The sequence below is a fragment of the Cajanus cajan genome, chromosome 3 (genome assembly GCF_000230855.2).
Source record: "Cajanus cajan strain Asha chromosome 3, NIPB_CcT2T_4, whole genome shotgun sequence".
NCBI classification, from domain to species: Eukaryota; Viridiplantae; Streptophyta; class Magnoliopsida; order Fabales; family Fabaceae; genus Cajanus; species Cajanus cajan.
The window spans coordinates 79,069,991-79,090,065 of NC_138519.1; the positions used below are offsets into that span (position 1 = coordinate 79,069,991).

At 34.5% G+C, this 20,075-nt stretch overlaps 1 protein-coding gene and 1 long non-coding RNA gene across 2 annotated transcripts; both read right to left on the reverse strand.

Annotated features, from left to right (window-relative positions):
* Window positions 1–273: 273 nt before the first annotated feature.
* LOC109798805 (WEB family protein (DUF827)) lies at window positions 274–3,602 on the reverse strand. Its single transcript, XM_020359206.3, has 2 exons — window positions 2,940–3,602; window positions 274–2,100 (listed from the first exon to the last, which is right to left on the reverse strand). The coding sequence occupies exons 1-2, from the start codon at window positions 3,144–3,146 to the stop codon at window positions 634–636; spliced, it is 1,674 nt and encodes a 557-aa protein (XP_020214795.1). The 5' UTR covers window positions 3,147–3,602; the 3' UTR covers window positions 274–633.
* A 1,456-nt stretch (window positions 3,603–5,058) lies between these two features.
* On the reverse strand, window positions 5,059–10,651 carry LOC145955920 (uncharacterized). Its single transcript, XR_014432692.1, has 2 exons — window positions 10,077–10,651; window positions 5,059–5,224 (listed from the first exon to the last, which is right to left on the reverse strand). It is a non-coding gene; the product is annotated as an uncharacterized LOC145955920 (long non-coding RNA).
* Between the last annotated feature and the right edge of the window lie 9,424 nt (window positions 10,652–20,075).

Consider the following 20,075-nt stretch of genomic DNA (forward strand, 5'->3'; position numbering starts at 1 on the left):
GGATATAAAATATTTTTCCATTTTAATTTATAAAGTTAAATAATCAATACTTATATATTAAACATAAATTATTATTTTTCACGAGAGTGATTGAGAAAGCAACATATATATTTGTTTAAACAGAGTTGAAACTGCAAACAGACACCCTAAATGAAAGCATATATATATATATTGGATGTATTTGTAGATCAGTAGAGACTACAAACGAAGTAAAGCAATAGCATTTTAAGCAACCTGGCAGTCTATGGAATGAAATTTGATGTTTCCAATATGTACATCACTCAACAAAATATAAATTTATATAATTTGGTACAACTGAGCAACCACATGATAGATCATATATATAACAATAAATTATCCAATAATAATATCTTCACACCCTGTGAATTAATTTCTCATCACTCTAATGCGTCCAACTAGAGCAACATAATCTACTAGCTCCATTAAAGCTAGCAACATAATTATAAGGCAATCACTCAAATACAACTTATTTTACAAACCAAACACCCACACAAACTTCTACATAAATAACATGAAAGTGAACACATGAACCAATAAAGAATGGCATGGGAAGATATGAAGATGCACGAGTAGTGGCTATTCATCCATGCATAGGGATTGACGGTTGAAATTTCATGCCCTTTTCTTATTTGGCTTTGTCAAGGGGAGTGATATTTGAATGAATCCAAATTTCTTCCTCTGTGCTATGAACGGCTTCTGGTCGCCACCATCTTTCTCAGTCTTTGTTGGAAGAGTTAGATCTTCCCTCAATGCTTGTAGCATTTGACTCAACGCTACCTTTTGTCTTTCAGTGTGCTCTTCCATCTCCTTTCTTGTAGCATATACTTCAGGAACCTGCTTTCTGCTAAGTACATCTCTCATTGAAATTGTGGGCCTTAAAGCAGGCTTTGGAACATTGTTTGCAGTCGTTGACCTGGTTACATCCTGCAAAGAATCTTGACAAATTCCTGCTTGATCAAACTTGTTGCAATTAACAGAATTATACTCCTTGAGTTCACTCTCTGGAATCCATCTCCTCAGAGCCTCCTCGGCAGCATGCTGCTTTCTGTTCGCAGTTTCAACTCTGTTTAAAGCATCTGTCAAGACTCGTTTGCTGTGTAGAACCTCTTCTGATGCTTCCTGCAACTTCTTCAAAATAGTCAGTTTAGAAACATTTGTTTCCTCAACTCGAAACTTGGGATCTATCACCTTCTTCAAGGTAGATTCCTCAGGTATCCGAACCTTGGAGTTTAGGGGAGAGCGTTGTCCAAAAGCAAAAGTGATTTTCTCAGGTTCTGGCAGAACAAATCCTGAAGATCTCTCATAATTGGATAGAGCCTTTATTTCAGCAAGAGCAATAGCTTCTGCTGCCCTTGCAGCTTCTTCCATCTTTTTAGCAGCAAGCCACCTCATCTCAGCAGTCTTAACACTAAATCCATATTCTTCATACACACTTAAGGGCTTCGAAGGTTCAGCTCTTGTTTCAGCCATTCTATTGCACTGCCCAGAATCAGAATTGAGATTCCTCATCATATTTGCAGGGTTATCAAAGGTGCATTCCACATAAGATGCTGGTGGATTTAATTTTGTTTGACCTTGGGCTCTCTCTTGAGCAGATACAGCTGCAAACTTTGATGCTAGCTTTTCCCGTGTCCTCTCCAAGAAAATTTTCTCCTTCTTCATCTTCTTATTCAAAGTTTCAACAGAGGATTGTATCACCCCAAGTTCATTTATAGTTTTGCCTAGATTCAATTTGGCTTGTTTCAACTCCATCAAGATCATATCAGGTGATGATAACATAGAGCACGGACTTGGAATTTGCATCATCTGTTCTTGATCATTGACATTATTTCCACAATTTTCCTTATCCATCTCCTTGATAACAGGAGTTCCAACTGGTTCATATGAATTTACATCTCGAGTTGCTACATATTTCATAGCCTCTTTTTGTAACTGCTGCTTAAGGTCCTCCACGATCCTCTTGGTAGCTCCCAGTTCTTCAAGCACGTCAAGTGTTTCAAGTTCTTTGACAATCAAATCCTTCTCCAACTCCGCTGCCTGTTCCTCCACTTTCTTTATGTCAAAATCTTCAATGTTGTTCTGCTAATGATAATCTTCTTCTACATCAGAAAGTAAACTAACACATCGGGGCAGGTATATACAAAGAACTATACTGCGCTAAAGCATATTAGTAATTCACTGACCAGGCAACCAAATTCTTTTATGAAATCAAATAGAAATAATTAATCAAAGCTCTATATTTTAAAAATAAATAAATAAATAAAACTTCTACAACCTAGTGATTACTCCAAAATTTGAGTTTGCCTTAAATAATAGTATAAGTTACAAGAAAAAGCTCTATATTTAATTAGACAAAATTAAAAAATATATATATGTATGAAAAATGTTTACCAGTGCCATAAAAACTAATTCTTAAGACACTAATAAGAAATCAAAAGTATAATTTTCTTTATTGAAAAGTGTAGTAACAATTTTTTTCATGTAACTTTATCATAATTTTTTATTAACACTTTTTACGTATCAACTTCTTAATTATTTGAATATTGAACCTAAATTTTTATGTTTCTAGTTTAACCAATAATTTTAAGACACTTGTTAGTAATTGCATTTAAGATTTGCTGGAAAAGAAATGCATAACAACCTAGTGTTTAAATTTGGCTTCAACTTCATTATTTGAATCAAATGGTCAAAATTTTTAACAAATAAACCTAGTTTGTTAAAAAAAAAAGACAACCACAGAAGTAAATTAACTAACTCAAAATTATTACAACTCAAATGAGTTTTAACTTTTAAAGCATGCAATTATATTAAAAAAGAAAAACTTTGATATATGGCTTGACATAGAAGATAAAACAAAAAAGAAAGGCATAAACAGACATTTAAAGGTCCAAGATGCAAAAACAGATCCAAAAACTTACGAAAAAGCGTATCCAAGGCCCGCTACCTCCGAAACGGGTGACGGCCTCTTTAACCGACCCGAACGGCGGCGACGTGTCAATCTCCGCTCGAAAATTCACCCTCCGAATCCCACCCGACCCGATTCCCGCATGGGCCCCCGACTCGGCCCTTACTTCCCTTATGGCGGGAGTTCCGGGCACTCCATCGGCGGTGACGGCGTCAGCCATTTTCCCCAAAACAGAAAGAGCGTGCGAACGCAAACGCGCGTTTCAGAGAAGCATCCGAAAAAGTTAGTTATGTGTGGAAGCTTGGAGTTCCGCGAAAGAGGCATTGGCGAATTTATGCAATCCGAGGATAACGGAAGTGGAAGAGAAGCGTAATGATTATGTCGCGTGACCGAGTCACGACTCAGTGCGACTCGGTGAACGAACCGGGAAAGGGAAAAGGAAAAGGAAAAGGGGAAAGGGTTGCAGAGGACGCTTTTTTTTTTCTTTCCTTTTCTCCGTTGAATGATACGGTGGGGCTGAGGACCATGGTTTGCGATGGTGCGCTTTAAGGTGGTTGGTTGGTGTCTGCGGTTGCAAGTGGGAGCCAATGGAAGAGTGACACGTGGGAAGATTGGGAGCGTGATTGGCGCGGTTACGGGAAAGCGTTGAGGTTATGATATGATTTGACTTTTTGGTGTGGTACCGAACGAAACGACGACGTGTTGCGCGACCCACCACCACCACTCACTCGCTTCGCGTACTGATACAGTGCTACCACCACCATTCTTTGGATAGTGCGCACGCAGTAAAAGCACATTGTCAAATTGTTCCTTTAAGATAAATTTATTTTATATTCATAAATAAAGTACCCAAGATTCAGTGCACGATACGATACTGTTGTTTCTAAATTTTAATAAAATTAAATATAAAACTGTGTAAAAATAAATAAATAAAAAGTCAACAAAATTAATTAAAAATAACATTGATTATTTTAAATAAATAAAAATTTGAGGAGATGTAAATGTTAACTAATAACTTTTTTAAAAATGTGAAGAAAAAAAAATAGCATGTGTTTATAATACACATGATTAGTCTCTTTTTTCTATTGGCAAGCAAATCAAGTCATAATAAATAAACAAAGATGAACATTTTTTCTTTTCTCAATAACTTATTTAAATATCTAACATATACCAATTAATTATTAATTAATTAATAAAATAACAATTGATTTTATAAAAAAAATATTAATACTTTTATTTTTTTATCCATTAAAATTATAATAACAATACCAGAATTTAAATTTAAAACATTATATATATTACTCTAACTCCTATCACTAAACTTCCTCTACTAATAGATTAATACTTTTATTTAAAAAGCAATTGAAACAATAATATTAAATGTAAATAAACTCTTCTTAGATTTTTATCAATCATTTAGAATGATAAAGGGAAATTAATAATTGTATGAAAGCATGTTGGAATTAGATCGTAATAACATTAATATTATAATATATTTTTATCTTTAATCTTAACATCCTTTCACTTAAATAAATACTCTAGCTCTAATTAACTATGAGTACGTAAGAGGTTAAGTTCTTTGTATAAACTCTAATTCCTGCAACACTTAAATAAATAACTTGCACTAGAACAAAAATCTTAAGATGACTTAAAAAAACACAACTTTATTTCTATTAATCAAGACTTTTAGATGTTTATTTCGGTCCAAGACTTATAATTAATTTTCTAATCTCATTTAGTCAATTATTATTTTAGGTGTGATCAATCAAACCATAAAAAAACATTAATAGCATAAACAATCACTGTAATATCGATAAAAAAAAAACATAAATATAGATTAATATATCAACATAATTACATAAGATTCAGTAATTGCAACTAATCCCAACAAAATAGAATTTAAATGCTCTTAGTCATGAAAACAATAAATAATTACAAAAACAAATTAAGAAAAGTAATAGAAAACTCAAACAAAACCCTCGTAATATCATAATTCGAGTTTGGTTCCCCATAAATAACTACCTTAAACTGACTAATAAAAATGTAATTGTGACAATTTTTACATTAACAATAAGCACAAGTCTTCTCACATTGAGCACCAATATAAAAAATAATAATAATAATAATTGAACTTCTCCAGAATGTCACTCTAAATGCATTATCAATGGCCTTAATTAAGCGTGAAACATAATGAGAATTCTTCACATCTCTTATGCTCAGCTTTAATATCTCGCACTAAACGTTAACTCTATTCCAACTCTTCCTAATGCTTCCACAATTTTGCTGCATCTTCAATTCCTAAAAAGAACACTTGAAACATATTAATATTTACTTATATTATCAATGAAAATACCAACTAATTAAATTAAACTAAACTTAGCAAAAAAAATCAATTCACCACCAAATATCAATAATATAATAAAACTACAACATAAAAATAACTATATATGATACTTTTCACACGCCTCTAATTATTAGAGGCAATAATCAATATAGTCCTTAAAATATAATAGTCGGTCAAATTAATTTTTAATAAAATTCTAAAATAATATTGAGATAATAAATTATTAATTAATTTAATACCTAGCATTAAATAAAAATTGTCTTATAATTATAGACAAAAATTATCACTAAAAGTTATATTATTGTAAGTGAATATCTATCCATCTATTATGTGATTTATATAATAAGAATTTTTTAAAATTTTTCCTACAGCAAACAATTATAAATACAAGTATTTAAGTTTTATTTATACTAAATATTTTTTAAAAAAATAGCTTTTTTTTTTCTTACTCAATCGTTGTGTTTATTTATAAGAATAAAACATCCATATGTACAAGTCATTTTTCTCGTAATGTAGAAAATGTTGCTATAAATATTGAATTGTTATTAAAATTTAAATAAAAAAAACATATATAATTACCGATACGGCGATATCACATAATGAGGCAAAATTTTGAATGAATAATTTTTAATTAACTCTTTAACAAGCACATTTTACTTTTGAATTTTCCCATAAAAATAGAAGTATTTAGCTTTCGTTACATCTCTTCCTTCCTTCATCATTTGCAACTGCAATGGCTTCTTTAATTTGTCTTCCCTTTGCAACTTATCGACACAAGTTTAAAGTCTAATCCATTTATAATTCAAATATCATCCTAATTGGATTAGTTTTCATTTTCGTTTATTTCCTGTTTTTGACTTTTTTCATTGCAATAGAAAAGACCTTATACTTACAAGTAAGTTACAAGAAAAATGTTATTCATATTTTTAATATTATTATTAATTCAAATTTATTGGAAATTAAACAAAGCTGTGAGTCTCACTTTTATCTAACAGCTTACAAATTTAATTTTATAATTTTTAATAAATTTTAATAATAAGAAGAAGAGGAAAATATGTTAGAAAAAATGTGTTAGATGTTAACACTCTAGTTAAAAAAACTAGCACACATATATAAAGAGGCATAATTTAGTAAAATTATTTTTAAAATGATAATTTTATTTTTCAAATCTCTAAATTTACTATCCACCTTTACTGTCAGAATAGGGTGCATTACCCGTTAATATATATTTCAAATAATTGGTGTACATTTTTTAACTCTTATTAATATTACTCTCATAACTTAATAAAACTATATTTTAATGTTTGACAGCTAATACAGATGATCGTGTTACTACAAACTATTTGCATTATTAAGATTGTAAAAAATAATCGCAATGTACAATGATGATAAATCATCACTTAAGAAGTCTCTAATCATTCTTATTCCATTTTTTTTTTCTCTCCATTTAATGAAAAGGATATCAAGTGAACACGTTTTACCAAGGCAGAGAAAATAATTTGTGAAGGTAACGTGCATACCAAAATATAAAAGATATTATTATAGTTTCTTCATCATAAGTTGTCATGATTAGCACTTTCAGCGGGGAAAAGGTAAAATTGCATGTTGGAGGTTGGCTGGCCAATAAAGCAAATATTTGATAATTTGATTAGATATGCATGAATTTGATAGGGAGGTATATAGAAGCTTCTTTTATCCTTATGAGAGCTTAAATATGATTTTTCAAGAGTAAATTGTACATTGAAAAAATATTTAAATTAGATTGATTTTCTCAAGTATAGTCTCTTCCATGTATGTTATGATGATGTACTTAATTCAATATGTAATAATGTGAATAAGTTTGTTAGCGATAGTAAGTAAGTATTTTAGAATTATTTTTTACTCTGGAACTTCTAAGTTTATAAATAGTTCATTTATGCCTTGCCAAAAATAAAATAGTAAAAGATTTTCTAGATTGAGATTATAATAAAGATGTTATATTTTAAAATATCTGTTATTAATTTTTGAACTTCATTAAAACTCTTGATCTTTTTGCAAATTCCACGAACGCTTCCATCCTAGTGCCTTGGTTCGAAATATATCACTTTAAGAGTCTCAAAAAATGTAGTCTTAGAACAGAAAAACTAAGAAAAAGAGTTCAAATTCTATGCTTTCAAGAGTGTTATTATTGATAATTGGTTAAAAACCTCTTTTGGTCATTGATAATATTTTTCTGTTTCAATTTAGTTCCACTTTAATTTTAGGTCTCAATTTAGTCCCCAATAATTTAAATCATTGCAATTTGGGACTTCCGTCCAAATGATTTAAACGGGGTTAACTCTTGCTGACGTGGATGTCAGGTGGATGTCACGTAGATACATAGGTGGATGCCAATGGCATGAATACACCTGGAACCAGAACGGCCCGTTCTGCATGCACATGTTATGTGTTAATTTTGCAACTGGAACGGGCTGTTCTGCTGTTAGAATTCAGAACGGCCCGTTCCAGAACGCCAACTTCATGCTTTTTATTGTATTTTTTTTATTATATCTATATTAATAAAAATATAATAAATAAAAAATACAATAAATTAATATTCATTTATGAATAAAACTAAAAAAAAAGAATCAAATAAGATAAGACCTTCCAAAATCCTTCTTCGATTTAAACTTATCCAGTTCAAAATCTTGAGTAAAATCGCAATATGATTCAAAAATTAAACATAAAAAATAATATAACAAAAATTCAAAGACAGAAACATAGTTCAGAAACTGAAAACAAAAATTTAGAACATAACATATACTAAAAAAGTTCAAAGAAATTATTGAGAAAGGAAATCATCTGGGTAACGCTGAAGGGAAACCCTAAACCACAAAAATTCAGGTTGTACCTCCTCAAGAACAGGTTGTTATTGTTGGGGTACATCGTCAATGACTTCAAGGGGAAACACCGCTTCGTTTCATCCTTGACTGTATAGTGTCAATTTGGTAGTAAGTGATTCACTCCAGTTTGACTAACAATGAAATAAAACTTGTTACCATTGTCCTTAGTGATACACTGCATCGTCCTTAATGATACACTGTATAGCCCAAATATTTAGCAATTGAAATGCTTTGTACCTTGGTTTTTTTGTGCACAAAATTCTAGAACCAGAACGGCCCGTTCTGAAACCATAACGGCCCGTTCTGAAACCATAACGACCCGTTCTAATTACACTGTTGGTATGTTAATTTTGCATCTGGAACGGCCCGTTTCAGGTACAAATTTTACACACCAATAGTGTAACCAAAACGGGCTATTTATTCTGATTTCAGAACGGGCTATTCTGATTTCAAATTAAGATTTTAACACTTTATTCATTGAAGTATTTTTACAATTGGATTTCAAATTAAGATTTTAACACTATTCATTGTCTAAACCTCTTCAAATTCAACATAACTGTATGAAAGATCATGTTTGATAATACACTCAACAAGTGCATCTTTATAAGTCTTAGGATCATATTTTCATTGCTTTAATAAATTAGCTTTGTTATCTTGCATGATCCCAATATCTTGGTACTTAGGAGATTCAATACATTAATAATATGACGTCTTAAATGACTAGTACCTAAAATAAGGGCAAAAAAACTATCACAACGATTAACCTTAACCCTAAATTTGTAATCACAACTCTATAAACAATCACAAAATAGTAAAAGATTATAACTATTATTATATTTTATTATATTTTTTCATAATACATTACAAGTTTTCGTATTAACAATGATGGTATTTCAAATTATTTCTCTTATTAATTTAGCGAACTAGTCAATAAGCTTACGGGTCAGCTTGACTGGTAGCTATTTAGCCTATCAAATTTAATAGATCGGATCAAAATAATTTAGTTATATTTAGGTTGTCATTTTTAAAGTATAACTTAACATTATTTATGAATTAACAAGGTTATCCCATCAAACTGACAAAGAATTAACAACTAAAAAAAAAAGTAATACGAGCAAAATTTGTTCTTAAAGCATTTACGATGAAATTTGAAACAACATAAAAAAAAAAACGTGAATTGATGATTGCAATGCCGAATCATATTTGATCAATTAATTGGCAATTTAATTTGCTTACGATGGCACATGAACCTAAGACAAGTCCTTGACAATGAATTCCATGAATGCTGCTCACCGGTTGATAGCAAGGGTGAGTTAAGCGGCAATATTTTGAAACGAAGTTAATTTATTTGGCACCGATATCATTCATTGCTTGCCTCTTGATTCCACGCCGTAGAATCCGTATTGTAACATCGCAATTTCGAGTATTATTAACAATGAATGCTTCTCGTCCTATAATATTCCATTATTTACCATGTAATGTATTTTAATTTATACTACATGCCACTCAGAGGAAGAAGAAGAAGAAGAAAATTCTGACTGAAATTCTCAGAAGTGGGCCATCCTGTACACATTGATCTTCTTAATAGCAGTGGGCTACCGTATAGTTTACGGGCCACAAGCCCACAAGATATGAGGTTTGGTGGTTGATGCTGAAGAGTTTTTTATTTATTACACCATAATTGGATAATTACATTTAAATCAAGCGGAAGTAGTGGGCATGTAAATCGTGTCAAATTGGATGCTTCAGACTTTCAGTACATCAAAACAAGCTGATGAGGATGAGGGTGGGTTTAAATTAATTGAATCATCAACTTATAAGAAAAAACCATGCAACGGTAGTAGGAAAGATAAAAAATATAAAAATATAAAAAAAAATTGACACTTTTAATAGCATTAAAATAGAAAATATGTCATCTATGACATTTAAATTTAATTGCTGGTACCTTTCTCTCTGTTTTGCATTGTGTGGAACCGTGAAATGTCTTTATGACGATGTCTCAATACGTCGAATGTCGATACACTCGCATTTGTTTCTTGCCATCTACTACATTATACAGTAATGTATGAAGAAATTCTATGCGTGCAGAAATGGAATCTGAAATTTTTATATTTTTGATTACTTTAAGCTATTTTATTTGAGCATAACATACGACTCTTACGGTGATCCATATGTTGGATAGTTTGTGAGTTTGTGGTGTTCCATGGGTGAACGTAAGCGAATGTTAAAATGTTCTAGGCTTTGCCAAAACATGAACGTTATTGTACTATCTACATTTGCGTGTACGTACGTACGAACCTGCAACGTGCGAGCCCCCACTGTGAATACCCAATGTTGATAACAAATTTATGATTTTCGTTAATGGACCATGCCTTGTTTCCATTTATTCGTATTCAACATTCACCAAATTCACAAATTCCCCTCAACTATTTCAGGTAATCAATGCCTCGTCATAACATACATCAACCTCTTAATCAATGGTCCAGATGCTTCCAAAAAACTAATTTTGCACCTACCTACCCGCTCCGCTCCATTCGGTTTTATAGTTCCTCAACCATATCTCATGCATTCAATTTCCTCGCAATTAATTTGGTCCCCCTTCGATAAAATCACACATGCTAACACTCCTTACATCATCTTCAATTTTTATGCATTATATATTTTTTCAATATTTTCTTTTATTTAAGAATTCTTCAACCAACCCTCATAATTAACATATCATTTTAAAATCTAACCAAGTGCCCCTGTAAGGAATACAAGTCCTAGTGCTGTTGAACCCACTGAGAGCACTACTACGCAAGCACTGAATGCACCAGAGGCACATGCAAGAAGGGTGAGACGTCCACCTCAGCATTTGGAGGATTATGTGACCACGTGCCCTGACCCACGCACAAAGAAGAATTCCGTTAGGAAGGATTGATTGAGAGTATCCTTTTGTTATTAGCTAATGATTGTACTGCAAGGCAAATTGCCATTCGTGCATATATAGCACTTTACTGTATGGAAAAAGGGAAGAATAGAAAAAGTATTTGCTTTCTCTCTGAATTATCTCTTCTTTCTGTTATTATTCTCCTTTCTCCTGCTGCAGCACCTTCCATTTGGTGCTTTCATTGCTTCCTACTCACCATGACCGACCCTACCTCTCCTTCAGGGGAGCTTACCAAACTCAACCTACAATTGGAGCAGCTCTTCCTTTCCCATGCTAACCTGTCCCATACCATCCATGACCTAGCCAATCGCACCTCCATTCTTGAAAACCAGAACCACCATCACCCATCCCCTTCTACCAAACCTGTCAAATTTGACCTCCCTACTTTTAATGGCTCTGAGGCCCTTGGGTGGATTTTTAAGGTCACCCAATTTTTTGACTACCACCAAACCCCCCCTGACCAACGTATCCAAATTTCATCCTTCTACTTAGAAGGCTCAGCTCTTTCATGGTACCAGTGGATGTTCAGCAATGGGTTGCTTACTTCCTGGGAGGCATTCCTGCGGGCCCTAGAGCTCCGCTTTGCCCCCTCCAAATTTGACGATCCCATTGCTTCCCTTTGTAAGCTCACTCAAACGAACAGCCTCCTCGATTATCTTTCGGAGTTCGAGACTTTGGCCAACAGAATCTCCGACTTTCCACAGAGTTTCTATCTCAGCTGTTTTCTCTCCGGTCTACGCCCTAACCTCCGCCGCGAGGTCACCGCTCAGCAGCCACCGGATCTTCCCAGTGCCATAGCCTTGGCTAAACTCCATGATGATAAGTACCGATCCTCACAGCTCACCCCTAACCGTTTTGGCCGTACTCACCTTCCTTCCCCACCCTCTCCACCGCCCTCTTCACCTACCCCCCTCAAACAACTTCCCCCTCTTCTCCCTACACCACCAACCCGGCTGCCTATTAAACGTCTTACTGAAGCTGAGATGCAAGCTCGGAGGGACAGGAACCTCTGTTTTAATTGCGATGAACGATACACTAGAGGCCATCGTTGCAAACCCCAATTCCTCCTTCTCACCACCTTTGATTCTGAGGAACAGAGTGAATTTACGGCCACTGATGAGGATCCAATCACCGACGAGGTCCAACAAGAGGCTGGGTTGATCAGTTTACACGCTTTTTCTGGTCACTGGACCCCACGCACGTTTCGGGTCACCGGATCCATCCAGGGTTATGCGGTCCAAATCCTTGTGGATAGTGGTGCAACACACAATTTCATCCAGAGCAGGGTTGCCCAATTCCTTCATCTATGCTCCAAGCCCACACTGAGCCCATTACGAGTCATGGTGGGAAATGGAGAATTCCTACCTTGCTCTTCCTTTTGTCCACAAGTTCAACTCTCCATAGACCAGCAACAATTCTCGGTGGATCTGTACCCTTTGGAATTATCAGGTACAGATGTAGTTTTGGGAGCTCATTGGCTCTCCATGGTCAGCCCTTTTGTGATGGATTATAACGGGCCCTTCATGAGGTTCATGTGGCAAGGGAATATGGTTGAATTACAGGGGGACAGCGGCCCAAATCCTTCACCTATAACAGCCCACCAGCTTCGCCGATTACAAACCACTAATCGAGTCGAAGCCCTTTTCCAACTCTCTTTAGACTTTTCACCCTCCCCCCTCCATACTGAACCACCCCCACCCACCACTGCTACCCTTCTCCCTTCCTCTTCCCAGCCACCATTACAATCCCTCATCCACAAGTATGCTTCCCTTTTCACCGCCCCAACCTCCCTTCCCCCTCCTCGGCCCACTGACCACTCCATCACATTACAACCCAATACTGCTCCTATTTCTGTACGGCCCTATCGATACCCACATTTTCAGAAGCAGGAAATTGAGTCGCAAGTGAAGAAAATGTTAGACTCCGGTTTTATCAAACCCAGTACCAGTCCCTATTCATCTCCCGTCCTCTTGGTCAAAAAGAAGGATGGAACATGGCGCTTTTGCGTCGATTATAGGGCCCTCAATACGGTGACTGTGAAAGATAAATTCCCTATCCCAACAGTTGATGAACTTATTGATGAGTTGGGCCATGCTTCTTGGTTTTCAAAGCTGGACCTCTTCTCCGGTTTTCACCAGATTTTGATGAGACCTCATGACTCCGAAAAGACTGCATTTCGAACCCATAACGGCCATTTCGAATTTCGGGTCATGCCTTTCGGGTTGTGTAATGCTCCCTCCACATTCCAGGCTACAATGAATGACATGTTCCGGCCTCATCTCCGTCGTTTCATCATCGTCTTTTTCGATGATATTTTGGTCTATAGTCCGACTCTGCAAGACCATGTTCTCCACCTGGAAACTACATTTCAGTTACTGCTCTCACACTACTTTCGCCTCAAGGGCAGCAAGTGTTGTGTGGGTCTCCAATCAATTCAATATTTGGGTCATGTAGTCTCGGCCAAGGGTGTGGAACCTGATCCGGAGAAGCTTGATTCTGTTCGCACTTGGCCCCGTCCTTCCACATTAAAATCCCTTCGGGGTTTTTTGGGACTTACCGGGTTTTACAGGCGTTTTGTCTCGGGGTACTCTACTATTGCCCATCCCCTTACTGACCTCTTGAAGAAGGATTGTTTCCTTTGGACTGATAAAGCACAAGAGGCTTTTGATCGCCTTAAGTCGGCCCTCATTGCTGCCCCTGTTCTAGCAATTCCCAAATTTGACTTATTATTTGTTATTCAAACTGACGCTTCTGGTGCAGGTATGGGTGCAGTCCTTTCACAGAATGGACATCCGGTTGCTTATTTCAGCAAACAATTCTGTCCGAAGTTGCGCAACTCCTCCACCTACATTCGTGAGTTATGTGCAATTACTTCTGCAGTGCAGAAATGGCGCCAATATCTCCTTGGTCGTCATTTTATTATACAGACAGATCAACGCTCTATTAAGGAGCTACTCACCCAGACGGTGCTCACTCCAGAACAGCAGCAGTACTTATTCAAATTATTGGGCTTTGATTTCGAGATTCAGTATAAACCAGGAAAATCCAACTTGGCTGCTGATGCTCTTTCTCGGCGAGAAACCTTCCTTGACAATAGTGCAGATTCATTGCTGGTTTTATCTGTCACTCATTCTGATTTCTTGCAGGATTTGAAATCTTCCTTGGCAGATAACGTGGAATTCAAGGAATTGAGGGATAATATCTCTGCAGCACCTTCTGACTTCCCACATTTTTCCCTTCGTGAAGGCCTCATTACCTACAAAGGGAAAACATGGTTGCCGTCTTCTTGCTCCCTCATTCCCCTCCTCCTCCATGAGTTCCATTCTACTCCCATGGCTGGCCATACCGGGGTCTCTCGCACCCTTAGCAAGCTCTCTGCCAATTTCTATTGGCCCAGTATTCGCAAGGATGTCCAACGCTTTGTGGAGCAATGTCAACCCTGTCAACAAACAAAGATACCAACGCAGAAGCCATCGGGTCTACTGCAACCCATACCTCCTCCCTCGCGTTGTTGGGAAGACTTGTCCCTCGATTTCGTTGTGGGCCTTCCTCCTTATAAGGGCTTTACCACTATACTAGTTGTTGTTGACAGATTCTCCAAGGGTGCCCATTTTGGCATGTTGCCCAAATCCTTTTCAGCAGGTTTAGTGGCTCAGTTATTTGTTGATGTTGTTTGCAAACACCACGGCCTCCCCCTCAGTCTCATCTCTGATCGCGACCCAATTTTCCTCAGTCAGTTCTGGCAAGAGCTTTTCCGGTTAAGTGGCACCAAGCTTCGTCTTTCCACAGCCTACCATCCTCAAACCGATGGTCAAACTGAGGTGGCAAACAAGGTTCTACAGCAGTACCTTCGTTGTTTCGTTCACCACAAACCTTCTCTTTGGGGCAAGTTCTTATCATGGGCCGAATGGAGTTTCAATACGTCGGTCAATGCTTCCACTGGTTTTTCTCCGTTTGAAGTGCTCTATGGTCGCAAACCACCCCTTATGCCTCCCATTCTCCCTGAAGATACTTCTAATGCTGCAGTTCAATCTGAGCTTGCTACCCGTGCTGCAATACTGCACAAGCTGGAGTCTAATCTTAAAAAAGCTCAAGAGACAATGAAGAAATGGGCTGACAAGTCTCGCCGGGAGCTACATTTTGCTGTGGGTGACTGGGTCTATATCCGTTTGCGTCCACGCAGGCAAACTTCTGTCACTGCGACTCATTCTGTCAAACTTATGAAGCGATTCTTTGGACCTTTCAAAATTTCGAGGAAAATTGGTTCCGTTGCTTATGAAGTTGAGCTCCCCCCTTCCGCGCGAATACATAACGTGTTCCACGTTAGCCTCCTGCGTCCGCATAAGGGTCCCCTGCCCTCCCCTCCTCTCTCCTTACCCCCGGTAATTGAGGACAATCACCCCATACTGGAACCTGCTGCTATTCTCGATTGGAAATGGGATAATTCTTCTAGCCCGCCTGCAGTTCTTGTCTTAGTCCACTGGCAGGGCTTACCACTTGAGGAGGCCACTTGGGAACCTTGGACCATCTTGCAATCTCAGTTTCACCTTGAGGACAAGGTGTTTCTTGAACCTGGAGGGGATGTAAGGAATACAAGTCCTAGTGCTGTTGAACCCACTGAGAGCACTACTACGCAAGCACTGAATGCACCAGAGGCACATGCAAGAAGGGTGAGACGTCCACCTCAGCATTTGGAGGATTATGTGACCACGTGCCCTGACCCACGCACAAAGAAGAATTCCGTTAGGAAGGATTGATTGAGAGTATCCTTTTGTTATTAGCTAATGATTGTACTGCAAGGCAAATTGCCATTCGTGCATATATAGCACTTTACTGTATGGAAAAAGGGAAGAATAGAAAAAGTATTTGCTTTCTCTCTGAATTATCTCTTCTTTCTGTTATTATTCTCCTTTCTCCTGCTGCAGCACCTTCCAGCCCCGCTATGACTAACCATAAGAACTAGGATCGAGCCTATATATATTAATTTATGATGTTGAGTAACGTGGCCACTTCATATTTATTTTTTCCATGCGTTGGGTTCTGCAAATCGAAGATAATGCTTAATTCAGGTTTATTTTTTTTAATATTAAAGTGATATTTTATCAGTAAAAAATATATTTTATAATCATAAATTAATTATTAATTACTAATTTTAAGATATTACGTGAATTATATCTAAAAATAAAAAAATAAAGACAATGTCAAACCAATAAATTGTTAAAATGAGTGAAATTAAACTCAATTTTTTTAAATAAAATCTTTAATTCAAATTTTATAAATAAAAATAAGAATAGTTATAAAATATATATATATATATATATATATATCCAAAGACCAAAGTCTAGATACAAAGTGGTGGAAAATAGAGTCCATGCTTCTTGTCTTTTGACTATTTTTTCGGATCTTGATTCGTGAGGCATATAGATCTGAGTTTAAGCTAACATAGACAGACACACACACTGTTGAGAAGCAGAAACTTGTGTTGTGTATCGACCAAAATGGTGAGTGAGAATGGGAAGAATGAGAATGAGTCATCAAAAATGTCTTTCAGAATAACAAAAGATGACAGGTTCTTCTCAAGGCTTTTGGCGAAGGAAAGGTCGAGCCTGAACTCTTCCTCAAGGATCTTCTACTACGGAGAAACTTCAGTGGCAGTACCCTTCACGTGGGAGGCACAACCTGGAACCCCCAAACACCCCTTGTCAGAGACCTCTCTCCCTCCCCTCACACCTCCACCTTCCTATTTCCCAAGCCCCAATAAGTCCCACATCGCTGCAAACCCAAGAAATCCCAAGTCCAATAACAATATATTCTCATGCATTTTGCCAAAGCTTGTCAAGTCTCATCATGTGTCACCATCTTGGTCAACCTCATCTTCTTCTTCTTCTTGCTCCTTGGTGTATTATTCATCGTCCACCGAGTTCAACAAAGATCAAGGAACAAACTCTTTGAAACGCAAGTGTTATCGTCGAATATTTGGAGGCTGCTTTTCCTTTGGGAACACTGTAAGTCATGCTGTCGACTAACTCTTTTTTATAATTTTCATATATATATATATATATATATGGAAATTAATTGTTCTGCCATTGTAGAGTTGCTATGTGTATTTTGGGAGATGTTAATTAGTCTGCTGGGATCAGAAGTGTCCAGCATACACATTCATGTCATTTCTCGTGACCAAGACTAATAGCCATGTGCTTCAAACTCCAATCCATTTTTCACTCTTTTCTCCTATTATACTTTATACCTTTTTTCTTTTAGTTCTAGTTTAATTTAAAGCTTTTATTTTACTATTTCAATGTTATTTGAACTACTATAATTAATATTCATGCTATTAATTAATATACACCTTATTCTTAATATTTATACTGTTTGAAAAATATCAATGCCTTAAATAGCAAGAGATTAATCATTAATTTTTGGATGAAAAAAGCACTGAGTTATGCTAAAAAAAACAAAAAATAAATAACTTAGTTATTTAATCCCTAATTTCTTCCCTAAAAATTACAGGATTATTTTTATAAATAAATAATAATAAAAACTGCTTGCCATAATCAGTGTATTACAGTTATATTAAAAAAAAATTGTATAACATAGTAAATAAATTTTATACTAGCATCTAATTAATTATAAATTAATAGTTTATTTACTTTGATGATAAATTATTCAAAGTTACACATGTCAACTATAAATCCAAGGTATTGTCTGTCTCTTTTGAGCGGTTAGCATAAAATTTATAAATATTTTTTTTACATGTATAATTTACATGGCTCTAAGTCATTTATGAAATTTAGAACATATTAGTTTCTACCTTTAGTACACCTGTCGTCAGTTATATAAGTGTATGTTTTAATTAAACTCAAATAAAATTTAATCACGTGTAGCACAAGTTTTCGTAAGTTAATATATTGATGAGGCATGTTAAGGGAAGTTTCTTGTCTCACTGCCACCGATATATTTTAGCATTGTTTTTTTGGAAGAAGGTTAATAGTAGTAATAAAATATATGGTAATTAATAAAAGAGTTAGATATAAATAATTAATGTGTTGAATTCAAAAATAAAATTATTCAATTTTTAACAAAAACAATTAGACTTGAGTCTGGACTTTAATTATTTTATTTATTTATTAAAAAAATAAAATTAAATCAAACTACACATGAACACCTCTTATTATACCATTATTTGTCCAAAATTTTATTGATCTAATTTCTTCTATGCTTCTTGTAGTCATCCTTTGGTACAAAGTCCGAGTTTTAGGCAACAAACTCAGTTGCATATTCTGGTCTAGTTAGTTTTTTTCGGTACAGTGATATTACTAAGAAATAAGGAAATTTAATTAATATTACTATAAATCAGTTAATTTTAATCTTTAAACGTTGCTAGTGTAATAAATTTTTGTATTATTATTTGTCCATATTTATTTAACATGTATTTTCTTTTATTATGACCTGGTTTGATCGATCAACTTGTTATTTAATCTGTAAAATGGAATAGGATAGGTTAGCCCGTCTCATGATACTTAAATACAATTATTTTTTAACTGTTTTTTTACCACTTATATTGAATTATTTCTCATATAAAATATCAATATAACTACCCATTTCAAATTAACACAATTAGCACTTTACCACGTGTGTATATATATATAAAATGTCAAATTTGATAAATAATTTAACAATACACAAATAAATATAAAACATTAAGCTTTTAATCTATTTATTTAATCTTTTAATTATACTTAAATAAATACCCTTAAGCAGATGAGTTAAATTATCTTTACTAGCTCAATTTTAATGTTTTATTTTTAAGAAATCATATTTAAATAAGTTTTTTTTATTCGTAATATTAATTAAAAATTAACATTCATTTGTATGACATGATGACTTTTGCTAAGTTCCAAAATTTATAAAATTAAAATGTCACTAACTAAAGTACAAACTTAAGTATAACAAATCTTGTTTTTTTAACATGTTTGCTCAATTTTTGTTTACTTTATTTTGTGGATCAAATTGCGATTAAGTAAGATTGAACAAGATTTTTAATCCACTTTTCATGGTTCGTGATATATAAATCTCATTTTTTTTAAAAAATATTTCTAAAATATTCTTTTTTAATTTTTAATTTTATTCCCCAATATTTAATTTAATACTTTTTTTTTTACGCACCTCTTTTCCTTCTATTTTTAGTTCTCAAATGTACCTATTTATCTTTTTTTCATTCTCCACCTATTTTAGTAGATAGTTTTAATTATTTCAGTTTTACATCACTCCCTTCTCCCTCTTCTTTTAGTTTTCACACTATTATTCTCTCTTTCCCATTTTTTAGTTTTCACATGCACTTGTGACTTAAAACTAGTTTTTGATAGCATTATAAAGCACGTGTAACTTTCTCGATAGTATCAAAAGTGTTAAGTCAAATATGCGTTTTTTCTTCTAATACTTCCTCCCATTTACACATAGAAAAAAAAATCAAATAATTTTAGTGTTCCAAAAAGTATTTTTTGAAATAATAAAATTAGTGTTTTTGAAAATATTTTTTAGAATGGTGTTTTTAACATATTTCTAGAAAGTACTTTATGAAACAGTAAATTTAGTGTTTCATAAAGTACTTTCCAAAATTATGTAAAATAACACACTTCTAAAAAGTACTTTTGGGAATATTAAGTTTACTATTCTGGAAAGTACTTTCCAAGAGTGTTATTTCACACAATTCCAATGAAATAATAAATTTATTTTCGAAAGTGTGTTACTATATATATTTCCAAAAAATACTTTATGAAATATTAAATTTACTATTATGAAAAGTATTTTATGAAAGTACGTAAAAAATACAATTCCGAATAATACTTTTTGGAACACAAATTTCACTACTCCAAAATAGTGAAATTAGTGTTCTAGAATGTCTTTTTTATAATATTAAATTTAATGTTAAGATTTTTGAAAGTGTGAAAGGAAAGAAGGTGTTGGAAGAAAAAAAATGTGCATCTAGCTCACAAAAATTGTCGAGAAAGTCAC

Coding starts and splice junctions, on each gene's coding strand:
- LOC109798805 (XM_020359206.3), bottom strand. CDS start 3,146: ATGGCTGACGCCGTCACCGCCGATGGAGTGCCCGGAACTCCCGCCATA. Junction 2,101..2,939: donor GGCCTTGGATACGCTTTTTC/GTAAGTTTTTGG, acceptor TATCATTAGCAG/AACAACATTGAAGATTTTGA.